Source organism: Aotus nancymaae, unplaced genomic scaffold (genome assembly GCF_030222135.1).
Source record: "Aotus nancymaae isolate 86718 unplaced genomic scaffold, 86718_ANA_hifiasm-v0.15.2.pri h1tg000009l, whole genome shotgun sequence".
Lineage (NCBI taxonomy): Eukaryota > Metazoa > Chordata > Mammalia > Primates > Aotidae > Aotus > Aotus nancymaae.
Window position 1 is genome coordinate 2,502,668 of NW_026988420.1, and position 27,781 is coordinate 2,530,448.

A 27,781-nucleotide genomic window follows, 5' to 3' on the forward strand; every position below is an offset into this window, starting at 1 on the left:
AGCCCCAAAGCTCCTTCTGTTGATACACAACTTCAGCAAATTCTCAGAATACAAAACCAATGTGCAAAATTGCTAGCATTCCTATATACCAACAATGGGCAACCAGAAAGCCAAATTATGAAAGAACTGTCATTCACAATTGCCACCAAAAGAATAAAATACATAGGAATACAGCTAACAAGGGAAGTGAAGGACCTCTTCAAGGAGAACTACAAACCACTGCTCAAAGAAATAAAGAGGTGACACAAATGGAAAAACACTCTATGCTTATGGATGGGAAGAATCAGTATTGTAAAAATGCCCATACTGCTCAAAGCAATTTATAGATTGCATGCTATTCTGACTAAACTACCATTGACATTTTTCACAGAATTAGAAAAAAAACTTTTAAAATTCATATGGAACCAAAAAAGAGCCTGAATAGCCAAGACAATTCTAAGCAAAAAGAACAAAGCTGGAGGCATCTTGTTACCCACCTTCAAACTATACTGCAGGGGTGCAGTAACCCAAATGACATGATACTGGTACAAGAACACAAAAATAGACCAATGGAACAGAATAGAGAACCCAGAAATAAGACTGCACACCTACAACTGTCTGATCTTTGACAAACCTGACTAAAAACAAGCAATGGGGAAAGGATTCCCTTTTTAATCAATGGTCCTGGGAGAACTGGCTAGCAGAAAATCGAAACTGGGAGAGAGAGATCCAAGATGGCTGATCACTAGCAGCTCGGGCTCGTAGTTCCCAGTGAAAGCGCAGAGAACGAGAGGACGCCACACTTTCAGACGAATATTTGTTGCTCACGGTTCAGGAGATTCCCAGCAGAGGAGCCCCACGTGTCGCCAGAGCGACTCTTGTGGCCGGCGTGGCGGTTTAGCTGGCGCCTTAGCATGCCAGTTCTTGGTCCAGAGTCCAGAGATTCCCGGGCAGAAAAGCACCATCCAGCTTAACACCGCTGTTTTGGCCGGCGCAGTGGATTGCACAGATTTCGGCGCTGGGAATCAACAAATTGGACGTCTGCTCAGAGACCTAGTTAGAAAGTCGGTAATTACAAAGACGACAGAGGGATAAATATATAATGAAGGGAAGAAACCAGCGTAAAAAGGCAGAGAATACTCAAAATCAGAATGCCTCTCCCTCTACAGGGGATCGCAGTTCCTCATCAGCAACGGAACAAGGCTTAATAGATTACACGTGTGTTCCAATAACAGAAGCAGGTTTCAAAACGTGGGTGATAAGAAACTTCTGTGAATTAAAAGAACTTGTTCTAACCCAATGCAAAGAAACTAAGAACCTTGAAAAAAGGTTTGATGAAATGTTAACGAGAATGGACAATTTAGAGAAGAATATAAGTGAATTGATGGAGCTGAAAAACACAACACGAGAACTTCGCGAAGCATGCACAAGTTTAAACAGTCGAATTGATCAAGCAGAAGGAAGGATATCAGAAGTCGAGGACCAGCTCAGTGAAATGAAACGAGAAGACAAGAATGCAGAAAAAAGGATGAAAAGGAATGAGCAAAGTCTCCAGGAAATATGGGACTATGTGAAAAGACCTAATTTACGTTTGATAGGTGTACCTGAATGTGATGAAGAGAATGAATCCAAGTTGGAAAATACTCTTCAGGATATCATTCAGGAAAATTTTCCCAACCTGGCAAGGCAGGGTAATATTCAACTCCAGGTAATACAGAGAACACCACAAAGATATTCTTCAAGAAGACCAACCCCAAGGCACATAATCGCCAGATTTATTAGGGTTGAAATGAAGGAGAAAATACTAAGGGCAGCCAGAGAGAAAGGTCAGGTTACCCATAAAGGGAAACCTATCAGACTTACAGCAGATCTCTCAGCAGAAACCCTACAAGCCAGAAAAGAGTGGGGACCAATATTTAACATCCTTAAAGAAAAGAACTTTCAACCCAGAATTTCCTATCCAGCCAAACTAAGCTTTATAATCGAAGGAAAAATTAAATCCTTTGTGAACAAACAAGTACTTAGAGAGTTCACCACCACCAGGCCTGCTTTACAAGAGCTTCTGAAAGAAGCACTATACATATAAAGGAACAACCAATATCAGCCTTTCCAAAAATATATCAAAAAGAAAAGAACATTAACACAACGGAAAATTTACACTAACTAATGGGCAAAACAGCCAGCTAGCATCAATACCAGTATTAAAGTTATATATATTTTAATCGGATAAAAAGCCAAAACCTATTGGTATGCTGCATCCAGACCCATCTCACGTGCAACGATACACAAAGACTCAAAACAAAGAGAAGGAGGAAGATTTATCAACCAATCAGGGAGTAAAAATAAACAAATAAATAAAAAGCAGGAGATGCAATTCTCGCCTCTGATAAAGTAGACTTTAAAGCAACAAAGAGCAAAAGAGGCAAAGAAGGACATTACATAATGGCAAAAGAATCAATGTAACAAGAAGAGCTAATGATTTTATAGATCAACGAGACAGAAAATTAACAAGGACATCCAGGATTTGAACTCAGACCTGGAACAAGTAAACTTAATAAACATTTATAGAACTCTCCACTTCAAATACATAAAACATACATTACCACCTCACACCTATTCCATAAGTGACTACATAATTGGAAGTAAATCACTCCTCAGTAATCGCATAGCACTTCATAGGTTTAAATGAAATATTGATTGGCTGCTCGTTTGTTATTTTCTTCCCTTATTCCTTCCTGTTTACATCAAGTATAATTATTGGTATAAAAGAGGTTTTCAATACCCATTACTAAACTGCATTCTAGCCTGGGCAAGAAAGCAATACTCCCATTCTCTCTCTCTCTTTCTCTTCCTTTTTCCTCCTCTTCTTTATTCTTTTTCTTTATTCTTTCTCTTTCTTTCTTTCTTTAAAAAAAAAGAAAATTGAAACTGGAATCCTTCCTTACACCATGTACAAAAATCAACTCAAGATTAATTAGAAACTTAAATGTAAAACTCCAAACCTTAAACACCGTAGAAGAAAATCTAGGCAATACCATTCAGGACATAGGAACCAGCAAAGATTTCATGGTGAAGATGCCAAAAGCCGTCACAACAAAAGCAAAAATTGACACATGGGATCTAATTACACTAAAGAGCTCTTCACAGCAAAAGAAACCAGCAGAGTGAACAGACAACCTACAGAATGAGAGAAAAATTTTGCAATATACACATCTGGCAAAGGTCTAACATCCAACGTCTACAAGGAACTTAAACAAGCTTACAAGAAAATAAAACTCATTAAAAAGTGGGAAAAGGATGTGAACAGACGCTTCTCAAAAGAAAACATACATGTGGCCATGAAACATGAAAAAAAGACTCAACATCACTGATCATTAGAGAAATGCAAATCAAAAGCAGAATGAGATACTATCTCACACCAGTCAGAATGACAGTTATCAAAAAGTCAAAAAGCAACCGCTGCTGGCAAGGTTGTGGAGGAAAAGTATTGCTTTTACATTGTTGTGGGAGTGTATATTAGTTTAACCATTGTGGAAGACAGTGTGGCGATTTCGCAATGATTTACAATGAGAAATATCATTTGACCCAACAATCCCATTACTGGATGTATACCCAAAGGAATATATATCATTCTATTGTAAAGATACATGCAGGCCGGGCATGGTGGCTCATGCCTATAATTCTTGCTCTTTGGGAGGCCGAGGCAGGTGGATCACCTGAGTCAGGAGTTCGAGACCAGCCTGGCCAATGTGGCAAAACCCCATCTCTACTAAAAATACAAAAATTAGTCATGCGTATTGGTGAGCTCCTGTAATCCCAGCTATGCAGGAGGCCGAGGCAGGATAATTGCTTGAACCCAGGGGACGGAGGTTGCAGTGAGCCGAGATTGCACCATTGCATTCCAGCCTGGGCAACAAGGGCGAAACTCCATCGCAAAACAAACAAACAAAAACATGCATGCGTATGTTCTTTGCAGCACTATTCACAATAGCAAAGACATGGAACCAACCTAAATGCCTATCAATAATAGACCGGATAAAGAAAATGTGGTACATACACACCATAGAATACTGTGCAGTCATAAAAGGAATGAGATCATGTCCTTTGCAGTTACATGGAGCGGGAAGCCATTATCCTCAGCAAACTAATGCAGGAACAGACAACCAAATACAGCATGTTCTGAGTTACAAGTGGGAGCTGAACATGTGAACACGTGGTGGGGAACAACACACGCTGGGTCTGTCTGATGGTTGGGGATGTGAGGAGGGAGAGCATTAGGAAGAATAGCTAATGGATGTTGGGCTTAATACCTAGGTGATAGGATGATCTGTGTAGCAAACCACCGTGATATACGTTTACCTAGATAACAAACCTGTATATCCTGCACATGTGCCCCTCGACTTAAAATAAAAATTGGAAACAGAATAAATGAGTATCTGTTCCAGTTCCCAATTTCAGTTCTTTTGGGTATATCGCCAGAAGTGAATTGCTAGAGCATATAATAGTTCTGTGTCTGAGTTTTTGGGGAGTCACCATACTGCTTTCCACAGCGGCTGCACTATTTCACATTCCCACCAACATTACGCCCGGGTTCTAGTTTCCCCACATCCCCACCAGCACTTGTTATTTTCTGGTTTGTTTTGTTTTGTTTTGTTTTTAATATAACAGGCTCCTAAATAGATACGAGGTGGCAAGTGTTTTTTTATCAAGACAAATCTTGTGAAAAGAATGCAAAATTTGTGTGACTTGTAAAGATAAACTGTGCAACTGTAAAGAAATTTTCAGCATTCGGTAACCTGCTACTTCTGCCCATCGCCCAATATGTAGATTGGCTATCCTGAGCCATCACAGAGGTAGTCCCAGTGGATTAGGAACATAGATGCTATGGCCAGACTACCTGGTACAGGTGCTGGCTCTCACTTTCTATGGTGTGATCTTAGGACGTAACCTGAGATTCTTGCATCTGTGAAATGGGTGTGATAATAGACGGTGGTTGTGTTGAGAATATCTGGCATATAAACATTCTCTCTCTTTCTCCACCCCGTGTGTGTGTGTGTGTGTGTGTGTGTGAGTGAGAGTGATATGTTATATATATCTCTTATCAAGAGTAATTTAGGGAAGTTGAGCAGCACTGCCTGGTAGGAGCAGCCGAAGAGCTTTCAGGAGCGAAGGGACAAGCCTTGCTGTCAAAATTGGCTCAACAACTCTAGACTAAAATTCCTTTGTCAGCAGACTGGAGGAGGCAATTAGTGTCAGGTGAAGCTCAGAGTTACCGAATGTGTTCAGAATTAAGGACCTGGTGGCCTCCCCGAATAGCGAGGGAACTGGGGGGTGAGCAGCTTCCTTCCAGGAATTTCCTGTAAGTGGAGGCTTTGTTACCAAATAGGCTGATAATAACCTGTGTTCCATATTCCTGTTAATTAGATTCTGAGTTGCACCACAGCGGAATAAAATACAGAATATAGATTGTGCCTAAGGATTATTGAAGTGAAACAGTGTAATTCATAATCTCCCAGTGCTCCCAGCAGTCCAGTGAGTGAATATAGGTGGAGTCTGAGTTCTGCAAGAGTGATTTTCCTTCCCTTGTGGATGACAGCTCACATTGGCTTTTCTCCAGTGGATCAGTTAGTCATGCAGATCAGGAGGACAAGTGGGGGTAGGAGACTTTTCAGATAATCTTTCATTGCAGATAGATGTCACCTTCTTATCCAGAAGGTTCCTGGACATTCTCAGTTCATGCACCCTGGTTTCTCATTAAGATTTTTAGGGAACCCATAGGCCAAAAGAAATCCCTGGCAGTTCCATTTATTATGTAGTTTTAATCAGCTGGCTGGAAAGGGATATTGCTAAGTGTGGAGGGAAACAAGAAAGTTCAGAAGCTTCTTCAGAAATTACTGCGCTCTGTTTAATTTGAAGTCAAGTGAGAACCTCAAGAGCTGAGTACCGTATTCACTCCTATACTGATGATTGGATATTGATGTTTTCCTTTATAATCTGAATTTTACCAAAACCGGGAGGAAAACACAAAGTTCGCAGGAAATAGAGATTGCTAACTATGTTTTTGTTGTCTTCTGGACAAGATTCTAATCTCCAGGGGAGCATGCTGAGGTCAGCTGTGGCTCCCTGGGCCCTGCCACTGTTGAGGAGCTCTCAGCACTGATGTGCGGGGGGTCATTCCAACAGGTGCAGAGAGACATCACGAGCCTCTGGCTTAGGTGCACAAGAGCTGTACTATGGAACAAGCTGATTTTAGGAATTCACCTTGAACACGAACATGTTCACAATAGTATCAAAAATATTGGTATTTTAAAGGTGCCATCACATTTCTGTATTAAAATTAAAGGTGCCATCCCATTTCTGTATTAAACCTTAGTTAGACGTTTTGTTGTCTCAGATGGACAGAAGTGTAAGACTTTAACTTCATTTAATTTTTAATTTTGAACGGTCAGTGTTTTTGCCGAAACTAGATTGCTGCACTTAAAGTATGTAGTGAGGAAATTAGAGATGAAAAGACAGCTCTTGCCAAGATTATTTGATGAAGTAAAAGGAGGCCACCCATTAGGAGGTGGGAGCGACAGGGCTGTTCTGCTGTCTGCTTTTGGTTCCATGTGTAAATGAGATTGTGTTTGTCTCTCTGTGCCTGGCTCATTTCACTCAGCATAATGTCCCCCAGGTTCATCCATGTTGCTGCAAATAGCAGGATATCCTTTTCATGGTTGAACAGTACTCCGTTGTGTGTATTCACCACATTTTCTTTATCCATTCATCCATTCAGGGACACTTAGGTCGATTCCATATCTTGGCTACTGTGAACAGTGTTGCCATGAACATGAGAGTGCAGACATCTTTTTGAGGCGTTGATTTCATTCTTTTGTGTATATACCCAGTATTGGTATTGCTGTATCATATATACCCAGTATTGGTATTGCTGTATCATATGGTAGTTCTATCTTTAGTTTTTCAAGGAGCCTCCGTGCTGTTTTCTGTAGTGGCTGTACTAATTTACATTCTTGCCAGTAGTATATGAGCGTCTCCTTTTCTGCACATCCTTACCACCACTTGTTACCTCTGGTCTTTTTGATAATAACCATCCTAGCAGATGCGGGGTGGTATCTCACTGTGATTTTGATTTGCATTTTCCTGAGGGCTTTGATGTGAGCACCTTTTCACATACCCCTTGGCCATTTGTATGTCTTCTTTGAAAAAAATGTCTGTTCATGTCCTTTGTACATTTTGTGATTAGGTGGTTTATTAAGGGTTTTGTTTGTTTTTGCTGATGAGTTGTTGGAGATCCTCATACATTACGTGTATTAGTCCTTTATTGGTTATATGGCTTGCACGTTTTCTCCCATTCCATGGGTTACCTTCTTATTTTGTTGTTTCCTTTGCTATGCAGAAATCTTTTAGCCTGATACAGTCTCACCTGTTTATTTTTGCTTTTGTGGCCTATGTTTTTTGTGTTATATCCAAAAACTTACTGCCAAGACCAGTGTCAGGGAGCTTTTCTCATATGTTTTGTTCTATGGTGTTTTATGGTTCCAGGTCTTATGTTTAAGTCTGTAATCCATTCTGAGTTGATTTTTGGTGTAAGAGTCTAATTTTATTATTTTCCATGTGGATATACAGTTTTCCCAGCACCATTTTGTAAGAGACTATCCTTTCCCCATTCTTAGTGCCTTTGTTGAAATAAGTTGACCGTGTATGCGTGGGTTTATTTCTGGGCTTCATATTCTATTCTATTGGTCTATATGTCTGTTTTTATACTAATAATATGTGATTTTGATTACCATAATTTGTAATATAGTTTGAAATCAGGTAGTGTGATGCCTCCAGCTTTATTCTTCTTTTTCAAGATTGCTTTGTCCATTTGGAATCTTAGGGTTCTAGATGAATTTTAGGGTTGTTTTTTGTATTTCATTGGAATTTTAATAGGCATGGCATTGAATCTGTAGATCGCTTTCAGTAATATGGACATTTTAATGATATTCTTCTAATTCATGTTTATAGGATATCCTTCCATTTATTTGCATCTTCTTTACTTTCTTTCATCAATGTTTTATAGGTTTCAGTGTACAGGCCTTTTACCTCCTTGATTAAAGTTATTCCCAAGTATTTTATTCTTTTTGATGCCTTTGCAAATGGAATTGTTTTCTTGATTTCTTTTCGGGTAGTTCATTGTTAGTGTCTAGAAATGCAACTGAAAAAAATTCAACAGATTTTTCCATGTTGATGTTTATTCTGCAATTTTACTGAATTTGTTTGTTAGTTCTAACAGTTTACGATTGTCTTTAGGGTTTTCTGTATATTAGATTACATCATTTGCAAACAGACTATTTCACTTCTTTTCTGATTTAGTTGCCTTTATTTCTCTCTCTTGCCCATTTGCTCTTGCTAGGGCTTCCAGGATTAGGTTGGAAAGAAGTGGTGAGGGTGGACAGCCTTGTCTTATTCCTGATCGTAGAGGAAAAGCTTTCAGCTTTGCACTGTATGCTATTAGCTGTGGACTTGTCATATATGGTCTTACTATGTTGAGGAACATTCCTGTATGAGAATGAATGTTCCTCAACATAAGTTCTTTGACGTGCGTTGAGAAAGTTCTTCAAGATAGTAAGTCTCAACATTCTGTTGAGAGTTTTTTATCACGAAAGGATGTTGAATTTTGTCAAAGGCTTTTTCTGTATCTCTTGAGATGATCCTATGATTTTTAGCCTTGGTTTTCTTTCTCAAGAAAAAAATGCACCAGGATAATGCAGTTTTCTTCTGTCAGTACATTTAAGATGGAACTCTTTGGCTCCCCTCCTGCTCCCCTCCAGGCAGCTGTAGCTCAGTAAGGTGTATCTCCGTTGGACCCAGCCTAATGACGGGAATCATCTGTCTTTCCCCTCGCTCTGTGTTGTTCAGTTGGTCAGCAGGCCATGTTGACTCTCTCCTCATCACCTCTCCCCAGCCCACGCCAGGATTGTCTCATCTGGAGGCACTGACAGTGACAGCTTCTCCTGCCGGAACTTCTGTGGCCGGCTCCCATGACCTTTAGAATAAACACCACATCCTTAACGTGGCTTACAAAGCCTAAGCTCCCCTACCCTGCTGTCCTCCAGCTGCGGTCTCTGTCTCTATCTCCCGTCACTCCAGCATCCCTCCTCTCTCTGGCATTCTAGCAACCATGTGTCTGCTGAAGAAGGCTGCTTCAGGCTTCATAACAAAACCAGGGGTCCCCACATGGCTGGAGCTCTCTGATAGCTGAACCACATCAGCTGTTCACCATTCCCCTCCTCGTGTGTCTACCCCAGTTTCATTCAGACACGAGGGATCAAGGAAACATTTGCTGAATGAATGAATGAACTAATAATATCTCATAGGAAGTTCTTTCTTGTTCAGAGATGAAAGAGGCCAGGCATGGTGGCTCTTGCCTATAGTCCCAGCACTTTGGGAGGCCAAGGAGGGAGGATTGCTTGATGCCAGGAGTTCAGGCTGCAGTGAGCTATGATTTTGCCATTCCAGCCTGCGCCACACTGCACTCCAACCTGGGTGACAGAGGGAGACCCTGTCTCAAAAAAAAAAAAAGGCTGGAGGAAACAAACCACAGGTACCTCATTTAAATGGAGGCCGTCAGTGTTCCTTTGTAATCTACGTTCACTCAAATGATGACAGTCTAGGTAGCTTGGCCGGTGTTCCTTGCTTCATGCGGCCCTGAACTGCTTATGTAACCACCCCAGGGGCAACTGAGGCATTGATTATTGCCAAACCACCTGGCTCTGTTACATCAGGACACTTGGCCTAAGAAGAACTATTGGGACTTAGTCGATTGCCATATCATTAAAGTTCTAAAATTCTAATTAGAAAAGAAATGAACCAGCAGACTTTGATGGGTTTTGTGGGGAGGAGAAGAGAGAGAAGGGTGAAGCCAGGATTGATTTTTAAATTAAGTTTCAACACGGTGGGTCACACTGAAACACATGCCTGAGCACCCTCTTTGCCAGATACTGCAAAAAAGAAAGGCTGGCTTTGTTTGGTGGATGGGCAGCCTCAGCGTCTCGAATCTTGTTTACTTACAGGTAAGGGCCCTTGTTGAGCCACTTGTGTCCTTGAGTCCTGAAGTTGCTGCCATTGAGAGAAACCACAGCAAACAACAAACAAAACAAGCTCACCGTGTGGTGGAGGTGCCTTGAGGATAGGCATGTGACCGGTGGTTTACAGGAGCTGAGCCGGAGCAGGTCTGACCTTAGGTGCAGTAGCATATCACAGCAGAGGAAGGTACAGTGACTTGACACCTGCGTGCTAGCCTGCTATGGTCAGCCCAACTCCACAGCACCGAGGACACACTCCTGTACGGAGAAGTTGGAGGAAGATGGTCAGGAGGCGGCAGTGACCGCTTGTATTAAGGAACATTGTTGGGGAGAGAGGGCGAGAGCAGCTTAGAGACCACAGTCATAGGGAGGAGAATCCAGGATGCCAGAGACACAGCACCCACTTCAGAACACTGTGAAAGGTCTTTCTTATACTAGAAAGAGGACAATACTCTTCTCCCTCCTTTTTTTCTCATTCTGCTACCGTTCCAGCTTCTAAGTCAAAGATCCAGTTCCTTTTCATAGAATTATGACTTCATTTACATTAGCGTGTTACTAATGAACAACTTTAATATAGAAATCCTATTCACATTTTTAACATAGTTTATTTACGTTATAAATTAAGTGGGATGGGGGAGATAATACAAGAATCTTATAGGAAATCTGTCTTCAAGTCTGAACAAGTGACTTAAAAATTGATATTTAGAATAGTACTGGTTCAAAATTTTGAGATGTCTGGTGTTTATTATCTCAGTCAGGGTTAAAGAGTCCAAAGACATGTATTGTCCATATTCATGGAGAAAAGAGAGCCAATTTTTAAATGAATTCATGGCATTTCACATATGTTTGGGTTCCGAGGCATCCTTCTGGAAAAGTGATCACATTCTCCAGATCCGCATTCAGGTAATCTTTGCCAATCTCTGACCGAGCCTGGTGGCATATCACTTCATCTGGCCTTCACCTTTGAGCTGGCAGGATGATTGCAGGGAGTAAGCAGTGCTTCCATCTGTGAATCACAAAGCAGATCAGCCCCAAAGCAGCCACCTGCACGTGGGGTACATCTTCTGCACCTCCACGGGTGCTACTTCCTAAGGCCAGATGCATGTATCATAAACTTAAATCCATTGACTTTCCAACGGAGTACTTCAATTCTTTGGATCTAGAAATTTTGACCCAGAATGCCATTTTCTATTAGCAATGATCTGTTACTATCAACTTTATACTTTACCAAGAAAGGTGTCATGCCATGAGAATAATTAATATTTCAAGGAGAATATCCTCTCTCCAATGCACTTGCTTCTTTAAAAGTAAAGGAAACTGCCCTAAAAGACATTTTAGGATCCCATGGAGAAAGCAAAGAACCCTGACCCCGAATTCTGAGCCTCAGCTCCTGCCCTTCCTCCCCTTCACCTGTTCCTCGCTCTTGCTGAGACGGACACTCCCTGGTCTTGTCGGGTCATCGCTGGGTTCTCTGCATCTGTGCTCTCAGCAGCACATTTGTTCCCCTCCTTAATTGCCTGGGGACTCTCATCTCCCATTTTCTTCTACCTTGTAAAGGCTCTTACCTTGTCTCACCTTGCATCTCCACTTTCCTTTTTGAGATTCAGCATGTTTAAGTTATTAGCGATTCTTTAGTTTTTCTAGCACCTAAACTCAGCTGGTTTGAACTTCTCACAAAAGTCAGAATACAGTACTTGCTTTCATTTCAGTCCCGACTGAGCATCTGACAATTTAAAATGTTACTAAGCTGTGTGTCAAAGGAACCATGTCTGTGGGATATGACGCCAGACTATTCCTGAATTCTGTGTTTGTTTTGTTCAAGCACAGTGTCCCCTGAGGATGGACTGGTGAAGAGAGCCTACATCTCTAACAAAGTCTCAAAGATGATGTCTGAGAGATGGGGTGTGTGCGCCAGGGACCCCTGTTCAGGAGTAGTAGCTGGCCACCTCTGGCTTGGTTCATTGGTGGCATCATCCCACGTGGCTGTCCTGCATGTCCTAAATGAGGAGATGTGTGCCAAGAGGCGGGGAGGGCTTGCAGGGAAACAATATCCCAGTGTCAGTTCAATTAGAAGACAGTTTAAATTAGACAGCAGAAGGCATTTCAGCAACTGCTTTAATGTGTAAAACTAATTTGAGAGGATGAGATACTTGATTACACAGCACAGAGAAAGGGCCTCTTCTGGCCTCTGTCCTCAGCGGTGGGTGCCAGAATGGTCTGTGGGGATATCCCCTGCATGAAGACCTGATAGGCTCCTAGGTGGAAGCTGAGTTGAAAATCAATCTCATTTCCTCAGCATACAAAACTATAAATTGGGGCTCTGCCTGGAAACACATTTTATGCAAAAACAAAAAATATCGAGCACTACAATAAATGCAGTGAAAATAAAATACAACACACATATATGCTCTTACACACAGTTATTAAGTATGTCTAATTAAGCTGTGGATATAAAAGCTACACCATTCCCTTTAGGGGTATTCTGTGCTGACTGCACTGTTGGGTGTCTTTGCCTGTGAACCCAGTGACACACAGCTCAATTTGGGCCAGTGTGCCTCTGCCAAGCAGGGACTTTTTTTTTGCTCCAGTGACCTTCACAGTGCCTTCAGGATTAGGGCCATCCATCTGGAAAACTTTCATTGCTCTGAATGGTAAATGTGGGGGAGGTGCAGTCTTGTGGTGACATCAGTTTTGGCATGGGTTGCAGGCATGAGGTAGTCCTAACCAGGAACTTGGTGGTTACTGCTGCAGTCTTGTTTGCCACCAGAAAGGTGGTAGACAGGCCATGGCTGTAGGAAGTCAAGATGCGGGGCTGTCTTTAGGGCTGTGGCTGGCAACAGCTCCCCTGGAGCCTTCCAAGGTTGAGGTGAGATTGGAGGAAGAGGAGCTCAGAGGCTGTCACTGTACAGAGCTTGGGGACACAGGCAGGGAGGGGCAGTGGGGAGGATGCCATCATCGTTCGCACAGGCTCAGACCGACTGGCCCTTTCATCTCTCACTTCACCAGCCCGACCTGCAACTTTAGACACAGAAGGAAGATTTTCCTTTGTGGTCTAAGACCTGCCTTTGCAAATCCTCGTTTTCTCCACCCCATCACCCCAGAGGATTGACAAAGCAAACATGCATCCCTGTTGGGGAAACACCATCTCACCTGCAGGAATGTTGTTTATCCCAGTAACCCCCATAAGGCAAGCCAAGACAATCACACTTGTATGAAATTGATACTTTTCCCAAAGATACGCTTATTCCACTTACATTTCTCCATATACTTTCAATTCACAAACATTGAACTTCAGTGATTGAATATTTAAATGAAGCCAGAGCTACAGATGCTCTTTTGAGGCATCTTACCTACTCCATACACAGAGAGACCCTGAGGGTACGAGACCCATGGGTGAGGGGGCTTATTTCCTTTAATAAGTTGTGTATATTGGGGCTGGGAAGGGGAAGGACAGTGTCTGGCATTAGGCCTGGGGACTAATTTCATCTCTGAAATTAGGACTTTGTATGCTTTCTCTTTAGGAATGTTGTAAATTGTGGCTGGGCATGGTGGCTTATGCCTGTAATCCCAGCACTTTGGGAGGCCGAGGCAGGCAGACCATTTGAGGTCAGGAGTTCAAGACCAGCCTCGCCAACATAGTGAAACCCCATCTCTACCAAAAATACAAACATTAGGGGCGTGGTGGCACGTGCCTGTCATCTCAGCTACTCGGGAAGCTGAGGTGGGAGGATGCCGACTCTGTCTCAAAACAAGACAAAAAAGGAAAGAAAAGAAAAAGAAATGATACATTTGAGTGGTTTTAGGTGGTCGTGGTGTGTGTCTGTTATCCCAGCTACTTGGAGGATGAGGCGAGAGGATCACTTGAGTAAGAATCTGAGGGCACCCTGGGCAACATAGCAGGATTGAATCTCTTAAAACTTCTTTCCAGTAGTTTCAGAGAAACTATGCTGAAACTAGTTGGTACTACATTCATGGTTTTCAGCACTCTCTCTTTTTATTACAGTTCTTCCTGATAGCATCAGTGGCCACAGTTCCTGCTAGATATCCTACAAAGTACAAGTAAGCTCCCACAACAAAGACCCATCTGGCCCAAATCTTAGGGTGTCAGACCTGAGGTGTACAAAGCCAGCGGCCCCTTCAGCTAGTCATTCAACAGACACATGCTAAGGACACAGTGAAATAAGACATGGCTTCTGCCTTTAGAGAACTTTTCATGCTCCTCAGAGAGGTTAGTGGAGAAGCCAGACAAGGAAGGCAGAATGGCAGAGCAGTGTGGGAAACGCTACAGAAGTGTCTCTAGGTATTTCAAGCAAAGAATCTAATACAGGGGTTATTTTTATATAGCAGAGAAACAAAAGAGAAGACAGTGAAGCAACTCAGGGACAAGCAATAGCAGGAAGTTGCTAGCAGCCCCTGGGCTGGAGAGTAAATGAGAGGGTGTGTTGCCTGAGCTGTGAGCTGGTGCTGCCTGCAGGATCTCGAACCTGGAAGGGAGGAGCTTCCCAGCAGAGCTGGAGTCAAAGAGACACTGCAGCTGCTGCACGTGCCCACAAAATACTGTGGCCCTGCCTCCCACCACCACTGCCCACTGCCAAAACTGGCCAGAAGCCATTTGTCAGGAACCTGGGAATTGTGGTTCCCAAAATACAGAGAGAAAACAATGGCGGGAAAGAGTCTGAGAGCAGATAAGGAAACTCGCAAAGGCATGGTGGTGTGAGGATCATGGCCAATAACTCAGCCCTGCTGGAGGGAAAGGGGTCCCATACTAAGCAGAGGACATTCGACAGTGACCATGGGTTCTGTGACACAGCCCATCTGCAGTGTGGAAAGGACTCTAGCAGCAGAGTGAAGGATGGGTAGGCAGTGATCAGGACTGTGGTCACACAGGTGGAAGGTAAGGTATTGCAGGCTGGGAATGAGGCGCTGGCCACCATGCTGACAAAGGGCTGGTGGACATGCAGCAGTAGAGTTGCCTAGACCTGGTGACCAGTGCAATCTGCTGGGAAGGAAGAAGGTCCAGCATGACTCATGGATTCTGGCCAGGAGGTAGCAGGGCTGTGGTGGACCCTCGGATTTCCACCCCGCTGTGCTGTCACTACAGCAATGGTAGTAAGCCACTCAGCCTCACGGGGCCCTAGCGTTCTCACTGTCATCAACAGAAGTCAGATGTTCCCTAGGGCAACATTCTGTGCAACTGTGATGTAAGGGTCTGCACTTAACTCCTTTAGCATTCTGGATTTCAGTATGTTTTCTTTCGGTGTCACTTTGCTATCATGTCAATCAAGCTTCTCTAAAGGTGGGCCATGGGCCAGGGAGGCTTTGAATGCAGCCCAACACAAATTCGTAAACTTTCTTAAAACATTGAAATTTTTTGTTTTTTAATCTCATCAGCAGTTTTGTTAGTGTATTTTATGTGTGACCCAAGACAGTTCTTCTTCCATTGTGTGCCTCAGGAAAGCCAAAAGATTGGATACCCCTGATGTACACGATGAGGATATTACAAAAACCTTCTTACTTGTTTGTACGTTTAATCTGGTCTGTATTCCTGAATTTCAAATTTAAGTTTTTATTTAAAAATTACTGGTCCGAGGGTGTGTGTGTGTGTGTGTGTGTGTGTGTGTGTGTGTGTGTGTGTGTGAGAGAGAGAGAGAGAGAGAGAGAGAGAATTCTCATTATTACTAAAAAAAAAAAGTTCCATTCTTAAGTTCATACACCCTAGAATCCAGCTTGCAGACAGTGGATTTCACAATATTCCCATCTGCAATTCCTTCTTAGTTTTGTTCCATTCATATCTCTGGCAGAGTTCCCACAATTTATAAGACTTGCTACAAAACCACTAATTGAAGTGCAACCCTTGGTTAGTTAATAGAGGTCAAAGTATTAGTTCTAAATAATGCAACTTGGTATGTTACTCAGAAATTCCAGGAAAAGGCTTTTTTCCATGCTTTTCAGTTTCATTCTTAGCAACACACAACAATCACGTTGTTCAGCTCATGAACAAAATAGTAAGTCACTGGTCTTTTAAAAAGCATATTGTCCCAATTAGAAACCCAGATTTTCTGCATGTGTTTTATGAAATCTGAATCTTATAACTTAAGTTTTGAGTGTTAGGAAATTTCAGCTTCTTCACTCTATAAAAATATAGTGGCTTGTAACAACTTGTTAACTTGGTATGGATTACACAGGGCAGGATAACTGATACAATTTCACATCAGAATTAACTGAAATCATCTAAGTGTGCAGAGCACACCATTCTTACCTTCAGCGAGTGCACAGTCTTGTTTGAAGGTAGCTGTATAAAGCCATCATTATAATCTCTTTTAGTAAAACCCATTCAATGAGTGCCTGAAACCTCGTGGATGCATAGAGTCAGGGATTTCATTTATTCTAGGGGGCTCAGGAAGGAATTCTCGGGGAAGGAGGCACCTGCAGTTCATTTCAAAAAATGATGAGGAGTTAGACCGAGGGTATGTAAGATTTTCAAACCCACTTCTACCTTAATTTTACTAATCTGTCACATTGAGCCATCCTTCTAATGATATTGTTCTACTTACTGTAGAGTGATCAGTTATCCCCATTTCCTAGTGCTGGCTTCAACCCTGACAGTCCCATATCCTGAGATACCCCTCATTCCTGGGTCAGTCAGACACCTGGTCCCCCTAATTTACTGCCTCCCAGTCACACCACGTGTTACTAACTATTTTGCCAGTTTCTTATCTAGAATGGGCGATTACCTTATCACTGCCTTGAGTTCCTCATGGGGCCTGCACAGACGCTTCCACCCAGTAGATGCTCACAAAATGGATATATGCATAAATATTGGTACCTCTTATTCTGTAGACAGCACTGAAGCACAGATCACTGAAATGACTTACTGAGGAGCCATATGACAGCATCAAGGTCAGGCCGAGTCCCTTGTCTTGGGCCCTTCTTTCCTCCTTGGTTATAAAAGGTCTTACAGTGCCCTCTGGTGGCATCAGGAAGCTGTCTAACCCCCTGAATTACAAGACAGGAATCATGCCTTCCCTTCTGTATTCAATGCGAGTCACAGTAAGACCATTACTACTACTTCATGTCGGTGCCTAGGAACTGGACTCGACCTTTTGATTAAGCAATTTCGTTCATTTCATGATTCTGAGATGCTGAAACGACAAAATTTCCCTATCCCTTGTAGAGTACATGAAGGTGGATAGGTGGGTGATACCAAATGTTGAACTCACTTTGCAACTAGTTACAGTGCAGAGATGATTCACGCCTCTGTTTATGTGGCCCATTCAAATGTAACCGACATCTCCCCTGGCCCCCTAATTTCTCCATTAGAGCATTAAACTGCAGAGGGCATGTCGTAGCCCATCAGTCTTCTAATGAATGGAATTGACTGATGGTCTTAGTCATCATAGCCTCTTTTGTCCCAGATGGAATCAACCCTTTGACCCTTAACTGTGGCTGTCCCTGGGAATCCCTTCTCACTGGAAATGATGTAGGGGCAAATAAAAACTGAATCCATCAAGAAGATGGGGCATAGGAGCAGAAGAGAGATGTTTCTTTTTGCATGGGGCCAGATTCTACACTTGATGGGAGTAAGCTAAGTTGGGATCGGATCCCAAGATCTTTAAACAATGTCATCCTCTTGTTCCTCTCTTGCCTTTGGCCTCTATGGCCTTGGAGGTAACAGCCTTGACTGATGTCTAAAGATTGCTAGGATTTATTTATAGTCAGGTTCATGCGGCCCTGGAATTGGAGTCAGATGTGAGGGGTGCATGCCCACTGTGCCTCTCTGTTTATTAGTTTATTGAAGTGGAGAAGAGTGTGGGCTTTTGGGGGACAGCTGGAGGATTCCCAGGCAAATGACCTAACCTTCCCGAATGTCCGTCTGGTTGTCTGCAAAATGAGAATCATTCTGTGACCTCTTAGGTTTCTATGGGTACTCAGTGACATGTTTTCCAAGACCTTAGTGCGGATTCCTGACATGTAGTAAATACTTAAAAATTGGTAGTTTTTATGGTTATCATAATCTATCATTCATTCATCTAATAACTATTCATTGAGAACAGGAGGGCTGAGACATGTAAGCTACCACTTGAAGGCTGAGTAGGTCTTGGCTTGATGGGAAAGGTTAAGGGGGAGCAGCATTTTCATTTTTAAGGGGAAGGCCATGGACATAGGTGTGGGGCAAAGGGCATGAACACAGGTGTGCATGATGGGGAAGGCACGGACACAGGTGTGTGGGAAGGGCGTGGACACAGGTGTGTGGGAAGGGCATGGACACAGGTGTGTGGGAAGGCATGGACACGTGTGTGAGAAAGGCATGGACATGTGTGTGGGGTAAAGATATGGATACAGGCATGGGGCAAAGGGTGTGAAAGCGGGTGATGGGGGTGGATGTGGGCACAGGCATGTGTGGGTGTCGGGGCACATGGGAAGAGGAAGAAGGTGCTGAATTTGTTTTATTTTAATTCCTACCTCTGAGTTTTTTTTATTTTTATTTATTTTTTTGAGATAGAGTCTCACTCACTCTATTGCCCAGGTTGGAGTACAGTGGTGCAATCTTGGCTCACTGCAACCACTGTCTCCTGGGTTCAAGCGATTCTCCTGCCTCAGCCTCCCGAGTAGCTGGGATTACAAGCACACACCACCATGCCCAGCTAATTTTTGTATTTTTAGTAGAGGTGAGGTTTCACTATGTTGGCCAGGCTGGTCTCAAACACCTGACCTCAGGTGATCCATGCGCCTTGGACTCCCAAAGTGCTGGGATTACAGGCGTGAGCCACAGCGCCCAGCCCTGAATTTCTTTCTTTTTCTTTTTTTTTTTTTTAATTATACTTTAAGTTCTGGGGTACATGTGCAGATCTTGCAGGAAGTTCCATAGGTATACACATGCCATGGTGGTTTGCTGCCTCCATCTCCCCATCGCCTACATTAGGTATTTCTCCTAATGTTATCCCTCCCCAATCTCCCCATCCCATGCTATCCCTTCCCAGCCTCCCAACCCCCAACAGACCCCAGTGTGTGATATTCCCCTCCTTATGTCCATATGTTCTCCTTGTTCAACACCCACTTATGAGCGAGAACATCCAGTGTTTGATTTTCTGTTCTTGTGTCAGTTTGCGGAGAATGATGGTTTCCAACTTCATTCATGTCCTTGCAAAAAACAAGAACTCATCCTTTTTTATGGCTGCATAGTATTCCATGGTGTATATGTACCACATTTGCTTTATCCAGTCTATCATTGATGGGCATTTGGGTTGGTTCCAGGTCTTTGCTATCATAAACAGTGCTGCAATGAACATACGTATGCATACGTCTTTATAATAAAATGATTTATAATTCTTGGGTATATACCCAGTAATGGGATTGCTGGGTCAAATGGTATTTCTATTTCTAGATCCTTGAGGAATGGCAACACTGTCTTCTACAATGGTTGAACTAATTTACACTCCCACCAACAGTGTAAAAGCATTCCTATTTCTCCACATCCTCTCCAGCATCTGTTGTCTCCAGATTTTTTAATGATCACCATTCTAACTGACATGAGATGGTATCTCAATGTAGTTTTGATTTGCATTTCTCTAATGACCAGTGATGATGAACATTTTTTCATATGTTTGTTGGCTACATAAATGTCTTTTTTTTGAAAAGTGTCTGTTCATATCCTTTGCCCACTTTTTGATAGGGTTATTTTTTTCTTGTAAATTTGTTTAAGTTCTTTGTAGATTCTGAATATTAGCGCTTTGTCAGATAGGTAGCTTGCAAAATTTTTTTCCCATTCTTTTGGTTCAGAGTTCACTCTAATGATTGTTTCTTTTGCTGTACAGAAGCTCTGGAGTTTAATTAGATCCCATTTGTCTATTTTGGCTTTCGTTGCCATTGCTTTTGGTGTTTTAGTCATGAAGTTCATGCCCATGCCTATGTCCTGAATAGTATTGCCTAGGTTTCTTTCTAGGGTTTTTACGGTGTTAGGTCTTATGTTTAAATCTTTAATCCATCTGGAGTTATAAGGTGTAAGGAAGGGGTCCAGTTTCAGCTTTCTGCACATGGCTAGCAAGTTTTCCCAACACCATTTATTAAACAGGGAATCCTTTCCCCATTGGTTGTTTTTGTCTGGTTGGTCAAAGATCAGATGGTTGTAGATGTGTGGCGAAACTTCTGAGGCCTCTGTTCTGTTCCATTGGTCTATATGTCTGTTTTGGTGCCAATACCATGCTGTTTTGATTACTGTAGCCTTGTACTATAGTTTGAAGTCAGGTAGCATGATGCCTCCAGCTTTGTTCTTTTTGCTTAGGATTGTCTTGGCTATGTGGGCTTTTTTTTGGTTCCATATGAAGTTTAAGGTGGTTTTTTCCAGTTCTGTGAAGGTCAATGGTAGCTTGATGGGGATAGCGTTGAATCTATAAATTACCTTGGGCAGTATGGCCATTTTTACGATATTGATTCTTCCTAACCATGAACATGGAATGTTTTTCCATCTGTTTGTGTCCTCTCTTATTTCATTGAGCAGTGGTTTGTAGTTCTCCTTGAAGAGGTCCTTTACATCCTTTGTTAGTTCTTTTCCTAGGTATTTTATTCTTTTTGTAGCAAATTGTGAATGGGAGTTTGCTCATGATTTGGCTCTCTGTTAGTCTGTTATTGGTGTATAGGAATGCCTGTGATTTTTGCACATTGATTTTATATCCTGAGACTTTGCTGAAGTTGCTTATCATCTTAAGGAGATTTGGGGCTGAGGCGCTGGGGTCTTCTAAATATACAATCATGTCGTCTGCAAATAGAGACAATTTGACTTCCTCCTTTCCTAATTGAATACCCTTTATTTCTTTTTCTTGCCTGATTGCTCTGGCTAGAACTTCTAAAACTATGTTGAATAGGAATGGTGAGAGAGGGTACCCTTGTCTAGTGCCAGTTTTGAAAGGGAATGCTTCCAGTTTTTGCCCATTCAGTATGATATTGACTGTGGGTTTGTCATAAATAGCTTTTATTATTTTGAGATACGTACCATTGAATAGCTAGTTTATTGAGTTTTTAGCATAAAGGGCTGTTGAATTTTGTTGAAAGCCTTCTTTGCATCTATTGAGATAATCATGTGGTTTTTTTTCTTTGGTTCTGTTTATGTGATGGATTACGTGTATGTTGAACCAGTTTTGCACCCCCAGATGAAGCTTACTTGATCGTGATAGATAAGCTTTTTGATGTACTGTTGCATTTGGTTTGCCAGTATTTTATTGAAGATTTTTGCATTGATGTTCATCATGAATATTGGCCTGAAATTTTCTTTTTTAATTGTGCCTCTGCCAGGTTTTGGTATCAGGATGATGTTGGTCTCATAAAAAGAGTTAGGGAGGATTCCCTCTTTTTGTATTGTTTGGAATAGTTTCAGACGGAATGGTACCAGCTCCACTTTGTCCCGTCTGGTAGAATACGGCTGTGAACCCATCTGGACCTGGACTTTCTTTGGTTGGTAGGCTATTAATTGCTGCCTCAACTTCAGCCCTCAGCCCTTCAGCCCTATTCAGGATTTCAACTTCTTCCTGGTTTAGTCTTGGGTGAGTGTAAGTGTCCAGGAATTTATCCATTTCTTCTAGATTTACTGGTTTATGTGCATAGAGTTGTTTGTAATAATCTCTGATGGTAGTTTATATTTCTGTGGGATTGATGGTGATATTCCCTTTTTCATTTTTTATTCCATCTATTCTATTCTCCTCTCTTTTCTTTTTTATTAGTCTGGCTAGTGGTCTATCTATTTTGTTGATCTTTTCAAAAAACAGTACCTGGATTTATTGATTTTTTGAAGGGTTTTTTTGTGTCTCAATCTCCTTCAATTCCTTCTGCTAGCTTTTGAATTTGTTTGATCTGGCTTCTCTAGCTCTTTTAATTGTGACCATAGGGTGTCGATTTTAGATCTTTCCTTGGTTCTCATATGGGCATTTAGTGCTGTAAATTTCCCTCTAGACACTGCTTTAAATGTGTCCCAGAGATTTGGGTATGTTGTGTCTTTGTTCTCACTGGTTTCAAAGAACATTTTTATTTCTGCCTTCATTTCATTATTTATCCAGTAGTCATTCAGGAGCAGGTGTTCAGTTTCCATGTTATTGTGCTGTTTTGAGTGAGTTTCTTAATTCTGAGTTCTAATTTGATTGATTGCACTGTGATCTGAGAGACTGGTTGTTATGATTTCCGTTCTTTTGCATTTGCTGAGGAGTGATTTACTTCCAATTATGTGGTCAATTTTAGAGTTAAATGCAATGTGGTGCTGAGAAGAATGTATATTCTGTGGATTTAGGGTGGAGAGTTTTGTGGATTTATATTAGATCTGCTTGGTCCAGATCTGAGTCATGGCCTGGATAGCCTTGTTAATTTTCTGTCTTGTTGATCTATCTAATATTGACAGTGGACTATTAATGTGTGGGAGTCTAAGTCTCTTTGTAGGTCATTAAGAATTTGCTTTATGTATCTGGGTGCTCCTGTATTGGGTGCATATATATTTAGGATCGTTAGCTCTTCTTGTTGCATTGATCCTTTTACCATTTTTTAATGCCCTTCTTTGTCTCTTTTGGTCTTTGTTGGTTTAAAGTCTGTTTTATCAGAGACTAGGATTACAACCCCTGCTTTTTTTTTGCTTTCCATTTGCTTGGTAAATCTTCCTCCATCCCTTTATTTTTGGTCTATGTGAGTCTTTGCACATGAGATGGGTCTCCTGAATATAGCACACTGATGGGTCTTGACTTTTTATCCAACTTGCCAGTCTGTGTCTTTTGATTGGGGCATTTAGGCTGTTTACATTTAAGGTTAATATTGTTACATGTGGATTTGATCCCGCCATTTTGATATTAGCTGGTTGTTTTGCCCGTTAGTTGAAGCAGTTTCTTCATTGTGTCGACAGTCTTTACCATTTGGTACGTTTTTGCAGTAGCTGGGACTGGTTGTTCCTTTCCATGTTTAGTCCTTCAGGAGCTCCTATAAGGCAGGCCTGGTGGTAACGAAATCTCTCAGCAATTTCTTGTCTGTAAAGGATTTTATTTCTCCTTCACTTATGAAGCTTAGTTTGGCTGGATATGAAATTCTGGGTTGAAAGTTCTTTTCTTTAAGTATGTTGAATATTGGCCCCCACTCTCTTCTGGCTTGTAGGGTTTCTGCCGAGCGATCTTCTGTGAGTCTGATGGGCTTCCCTTTGTGGGTAACCTGACCTTTCTCTCTGACTGCCCTAAGCATTTTTTCCTTCATTTCAGCCCTGGAGAATCTGATGATTATGCGCCTTGGGATTGCTCTTCTTGAAGAATATCTTTGTGGTGTTTTCTGTATTTCCTGAATTTGAATGTTGGCCTTCCTTGCTAGATTGGGGAAGTTCTACTGGATAGTATCCTGAAGAGTGTGTTCCAGCTTGGATTCATTCTCCCCATCACGTTCAGGTACACCAATCAAACATAGATTAGATCTTTTTACATAATCCCATATTTCTTGGAGGCTTTGTTTATTTCTTTTCACTTTTCTCTAATCTTGCCTTCTCGTTTTATTTCATTGAGTTGATCTTCAATCTCTGATATCCGGTCTTCTGCTTGATCAATTTGGCTATTGAAACTTGTGTATGCTTTGCGAAGCTCTCGTGTTGTGTTTTTCAGCTCCATGAAGTCGTTTACGTTCTTCTCTAAGCTGATTATTCTAGTTAGCATTTCGTCTAACCTTTTTTCAAGGTTCTTAGTTTCTTTGCATTGGGTTAGAACATGTTTCTTTAGCTCAGAGAAGTTTGTTATTATCCACCTTCTGAAGTCTTCTTCTGTCAGTTTGTCAAACTCATTCTCCATCCAGTTTTGTTCCCTTGCTGGTGAGGAATTTTGATCCCTTGGAGGAGGAGAGGCGTTCTGGTTTTTGGTGATTTCATCATTTTTGCTCTGGTTTCTTCCCATCTTCATGGATTTATCTACCTTTGGTCTTTGAGGTTAATGACTTTCAGATGAGGTCTCTGAGTGGATGTCCTTTCTATTGATGTTGAAGCTATTTCTTTCTGTTTTTTAGTTTTCCTTCTAACAGTCAGGCCTCTCTGCTGTAGGACTACTGGAGGTCCACTCCAGACCCCACCTGCCTGGGAATCACCTGCAGGGGCAAGGATTGACACCTGTTCCTTCTTCTGGTAGCTTTGTCCCAGAAGGGTACCCGCCAGATGTCAGCCAGAGCTTTCCTGTGTGAGGTGACTCTTTGGATAAATGGGGGTCAGGGAGCTGCTTGAGGAGGCAGGTACCTTATCAGAGCTCAAGTGCTGTTCTGGGAGCTCCATTGTTCTGTTCAGAGCTGCTGGGCAGGGACATTTAAGTTTGCTGCAGCAGAACTCACAACCACCTCTTTTCCCAGGTGCTCTGTCCCAGGAAAGTAGGGCTTTATTTATAAGTCCCTGATGGGCTGCTGCCTTTTTTCAGAAATGCCCTGCCCAGCAAGGAGGGAGTCTAGTCACAGTCTGCCTGCAGAGGCGTTGCTGAGGTGCTGCGATCTCCGCCCAGCTGTTGTGTAAACTTCCTTGCGATTTTGTTTACACAGGTAAGGTTAGAACTGCCTGGGTAATGGCCGACTGCCTCAGTAATGGCAGAAGCCCTTTCCCCCAGCAATCTCGACCGTCCTGGGTCAGGCTTAAACTACTGTGCTGGCTGCAAAAATTTCAAGCCAGTGGGTTTCAGTTTGCATGTCTTTGTGGGGGTGGGACCTGCCAAGCCAGATCACTTGGCCCCCTGCCTTCAGCCCCCTTTTTTTTCAGGGTAATGGGTGGCTCTATCTCAGTCTTCCAGGTGCCAGCTAAAATGGCTGCCCAGATTTGTGCTGCAAGCCCGCAGTGCTTGTCGGCCTGGCGGGAATCTCCTGGTCTGTGGGCAGTAAACACCGTGCGAAAAGTGCAGTATTTGAACTGGAGTGCCAGAGTGGCCAAAAAAGTCCCCGATGGCCTCCATTGGGTAGGGGGTGGGGTCCTCTGGCCCATTGCACTTCCTGGGTGAGGCAGTGCCCGCCCTGCCTCAGTTTGCCCTCCTTGGGCTACACCCGCTATCCAACCAGTCCCATTGAGATGAATGTGGTACCTCCATTGGAAATGTGGAGATCACTCGTGCTATGTCGCTCTCACTGGGAACTGTGCCTCGGAGCTGTTCCTGTTCGGCCATCTTGGTCGAAAGTCCCCCAGCCCTGAATTTCCAATATACTTCAGCAGCATCCTCACTTGTCTCCAGTCTGTGGCCAGTTGGAAAAAGCCCCCCACCAATGTGCTTCCTTCCAGAGGCTGCCCTGGCATGTCCCTGCCGAGTCCTTCCTGCCTGTGTCTGGATGGCCCTGTGTGGCTCTCAGTTAGCATTTGGGCGTCCCAGCCCTCCTGGGTAAGAGGTAGCTGCCAGCATGCCAGGCTTCCTGGGTGTGCCAGCACTTAGTTTGACTGTTCACTGTGTTGGATTCAACGCAGGCTGGCATTTTAACGTCACACGTTTTGAAATCATTGTGGGGTTTCTGTTTGGTATTTCCTAATAATTTTTTTTCCCCATTTCAAATAAGCAGAAAAGATAGTGTTGAATGATACCTAGGTATTTTCATTTTAGCAGCTTTTTCCTAGTCTTACCTACATAGATTCCAGTGAGTTCAGGAGTTTAACCTTCATGTCCACAGCACAGCCCATCACTACCCTTCTCTGTCCAGGGATGTATATTTGCATCTTTCCTTTGACTTGTGAAGTGAATGGAGGGGAAATGTACAGTTTTAACTGAGTTTGAAGTGGCTTTCATCTGAGCAGCCCTGTGCTGGAGCATGCCTCTTCTTCTGTAAGCAGAGGGGCTGCTATGTGGGGAAGTGGCTAAACTGCCTGCTTTGTCTTCTGCTGCAGGCCGTGGCCACCTGGGAGCCCAATGCACAAGACAGGTGTGCGTGCCAGGACGGCGGTCCTGGAGATGAAGGCCTGGAGTTGTGGCCTGCGGACTCAGCTGTGCCCATGGCCATGACCCAGGCTGCCCTGCGGCCCTGGGCACCCTGCCCGGAGAACATGACCACTGCCCTGAATGGCCCCGGGCCAGGCCCTGCAGCCCCCTGTCCAGGCCCAGACCTGAAAGACCTCAAGATGGTGACCTCCACTGCATGTGGAAATGGAGTCTGTGGCTGCAGCCCTGGTGGCGACACGGACACCCAGGAAGCCAAACTCAGCCCAGCCAAGCTTGTGCGCCTCTTTTCCACAAGTCGGAAGAAGACAAACGTCCACCCCGAGCGGCCCCACTCTATGGTCCTGGTGGGCAACTCCTCCGCGTGGAACACTCTTGCCTCCTTCCGGAAAATGGGATCCTTTAAGAAACTGAAGTCCTCAGTCCTGAAAGGAATTCAGAGCCGAGAGGGGTCAAATGCCTGTTCAAAGGGAGAGGCTTCAGAGCATGGCCTGGCAAAACCCATCGCAAATGGCACTGTCTTAGGAGCCCAGGCAAACAGGGAATCCCCCTTGGCACCCGGACCAGCGCGTGGCACCCCCAGGGCAGCAGAGTGGGGCACATTGGATGGCTCCGACTCCGAGGACACGGATGATGCCTTTCAGCGGAGCACGCACCGCTCCCGCAGCCTCCGCAGAGCCTATGGCCTGGGTCGCATCTGCCTGCTGGACATGCCCCAGAACCATGCCACACCCACGATAGCCACTGGCCAGGCACCCACAACATGCGAGATTCTCGTGAGGGACCCTGAGAACAACAGCATGGGCTGCAGGAAGAGCAAGAGCACCGACAACCTCGCCTTTCTGAAGAAGAGCTCCTTTAAGCGGAAGTCCACCTCCAATCTCACAGACCTCAGGACAGCCCATGACGCACAGGTGCCACAGAGGACCCTGAGCAGTTCCTCCGCTGACTCCCAAAAGCTCGGGTCAGGAAGGACCAAACGCTGGAGGAGCCCGATAAGGGCCAAGGACTTTGACAGAGTCTTCAAACTTGTGAGCAATGTGACTGAGGCTGCCTGGAGGAAGGAGAGTCCCAGGAGTGGGGCTCCATCCCCTGGTGAGGCCAGCCTGAGACTCCAGGCACACAGCCAGCTGCATGACAACTACTCACGCCGAGTGTCCAGGAACACCGAGCCGGACAGCAGGCGGTGTGTGGTGGTCATGCATGGCACCACTACAGCCTGCTCTGTGGCCCGTGGTTTCAGCTCAGCCACCTCTAAGGGGCCCTGCCTAGACACCGACACTGCTGTATTTCCTCTTGAAGCCAGAAGTTCCTGGGCAGCGGAAAGCTATGGTCCTTGCACCAGAAGCTCCTTGCCGAGCCCAATTGCCCAGGATGTGTTGAGCAAAGACTCTCATGACCCAGATGCTGGCAGCCAGTTGACATTTGACCCTGGGCAACCTCCCACCCCTCTACGGCCCACCACACCCAAGCCCCAAAGCCCTCAGAGCCCAGGGACAGGAAGTGCCAAGTGTCACAGCAATCACAGTGCCCTGTCCATGAGTTTAGAGGAAAGTGAAGGAAGGAGAGAAGAGCCTGATCAGAGAGAGCCGGAGCCTGTGTCCTTGCAGGATTCCTTGGAAGCCACACATAGTGATGAGGGCAAGGACCTTCTGGTGAACATTGGTGGGGCAGCTGGCCCAGAAGAAAAGGAGAAGGAGGAGGTAAGGGCAGCAGCGAGGTCCTTCATGTGGGCAACCCTGCTGCGGGAAGGGAGCTTGCACAGGGGCACTCTTGCCTCACCTAAAGGTTACCTTGCTGCACAGGTGTTGCCCTTGGTCTCTAACCTGTCAAGGTTGGTAGCCCTGC

At 43.7% G+C, this 27,781-nt stretch overlaps 1 protein-coding gene across 5 annotated transcripts in view; it reads left to right on the top strand.

Annotated features, from left to right (window-relative positions):
- Positions 1–27,781, top strand: part of SPATA13 (spermatogenesis associated 13) — a 140,918-nt gene that overhangs the window by 29,771 nt on the left and 83,366 nt on the right. For 3 of the 5 annotated variants that reach the window (XM_012441401.2, XM_012441379.2, XM_064373507.1), the window contains exon 2: positions 25,885–27,636. In XM_012441401.2, the coding sequence (XP_012296824.2) occupies positions 25,990–27,636 (1,647 nt within the window). In that variant the 5' untranslated portion in view covers positions 25,885–25,989. Of the gene's footprint in view, positions 1–23,316; positions 23,447–24,485; positions 24,567–25,884; positions 27,637–27,781 lie in introns of those variants that run through there. The other 2 variants (XM_064373506.1, XM_012441405.2) reach the window with 2 other exon arrangements.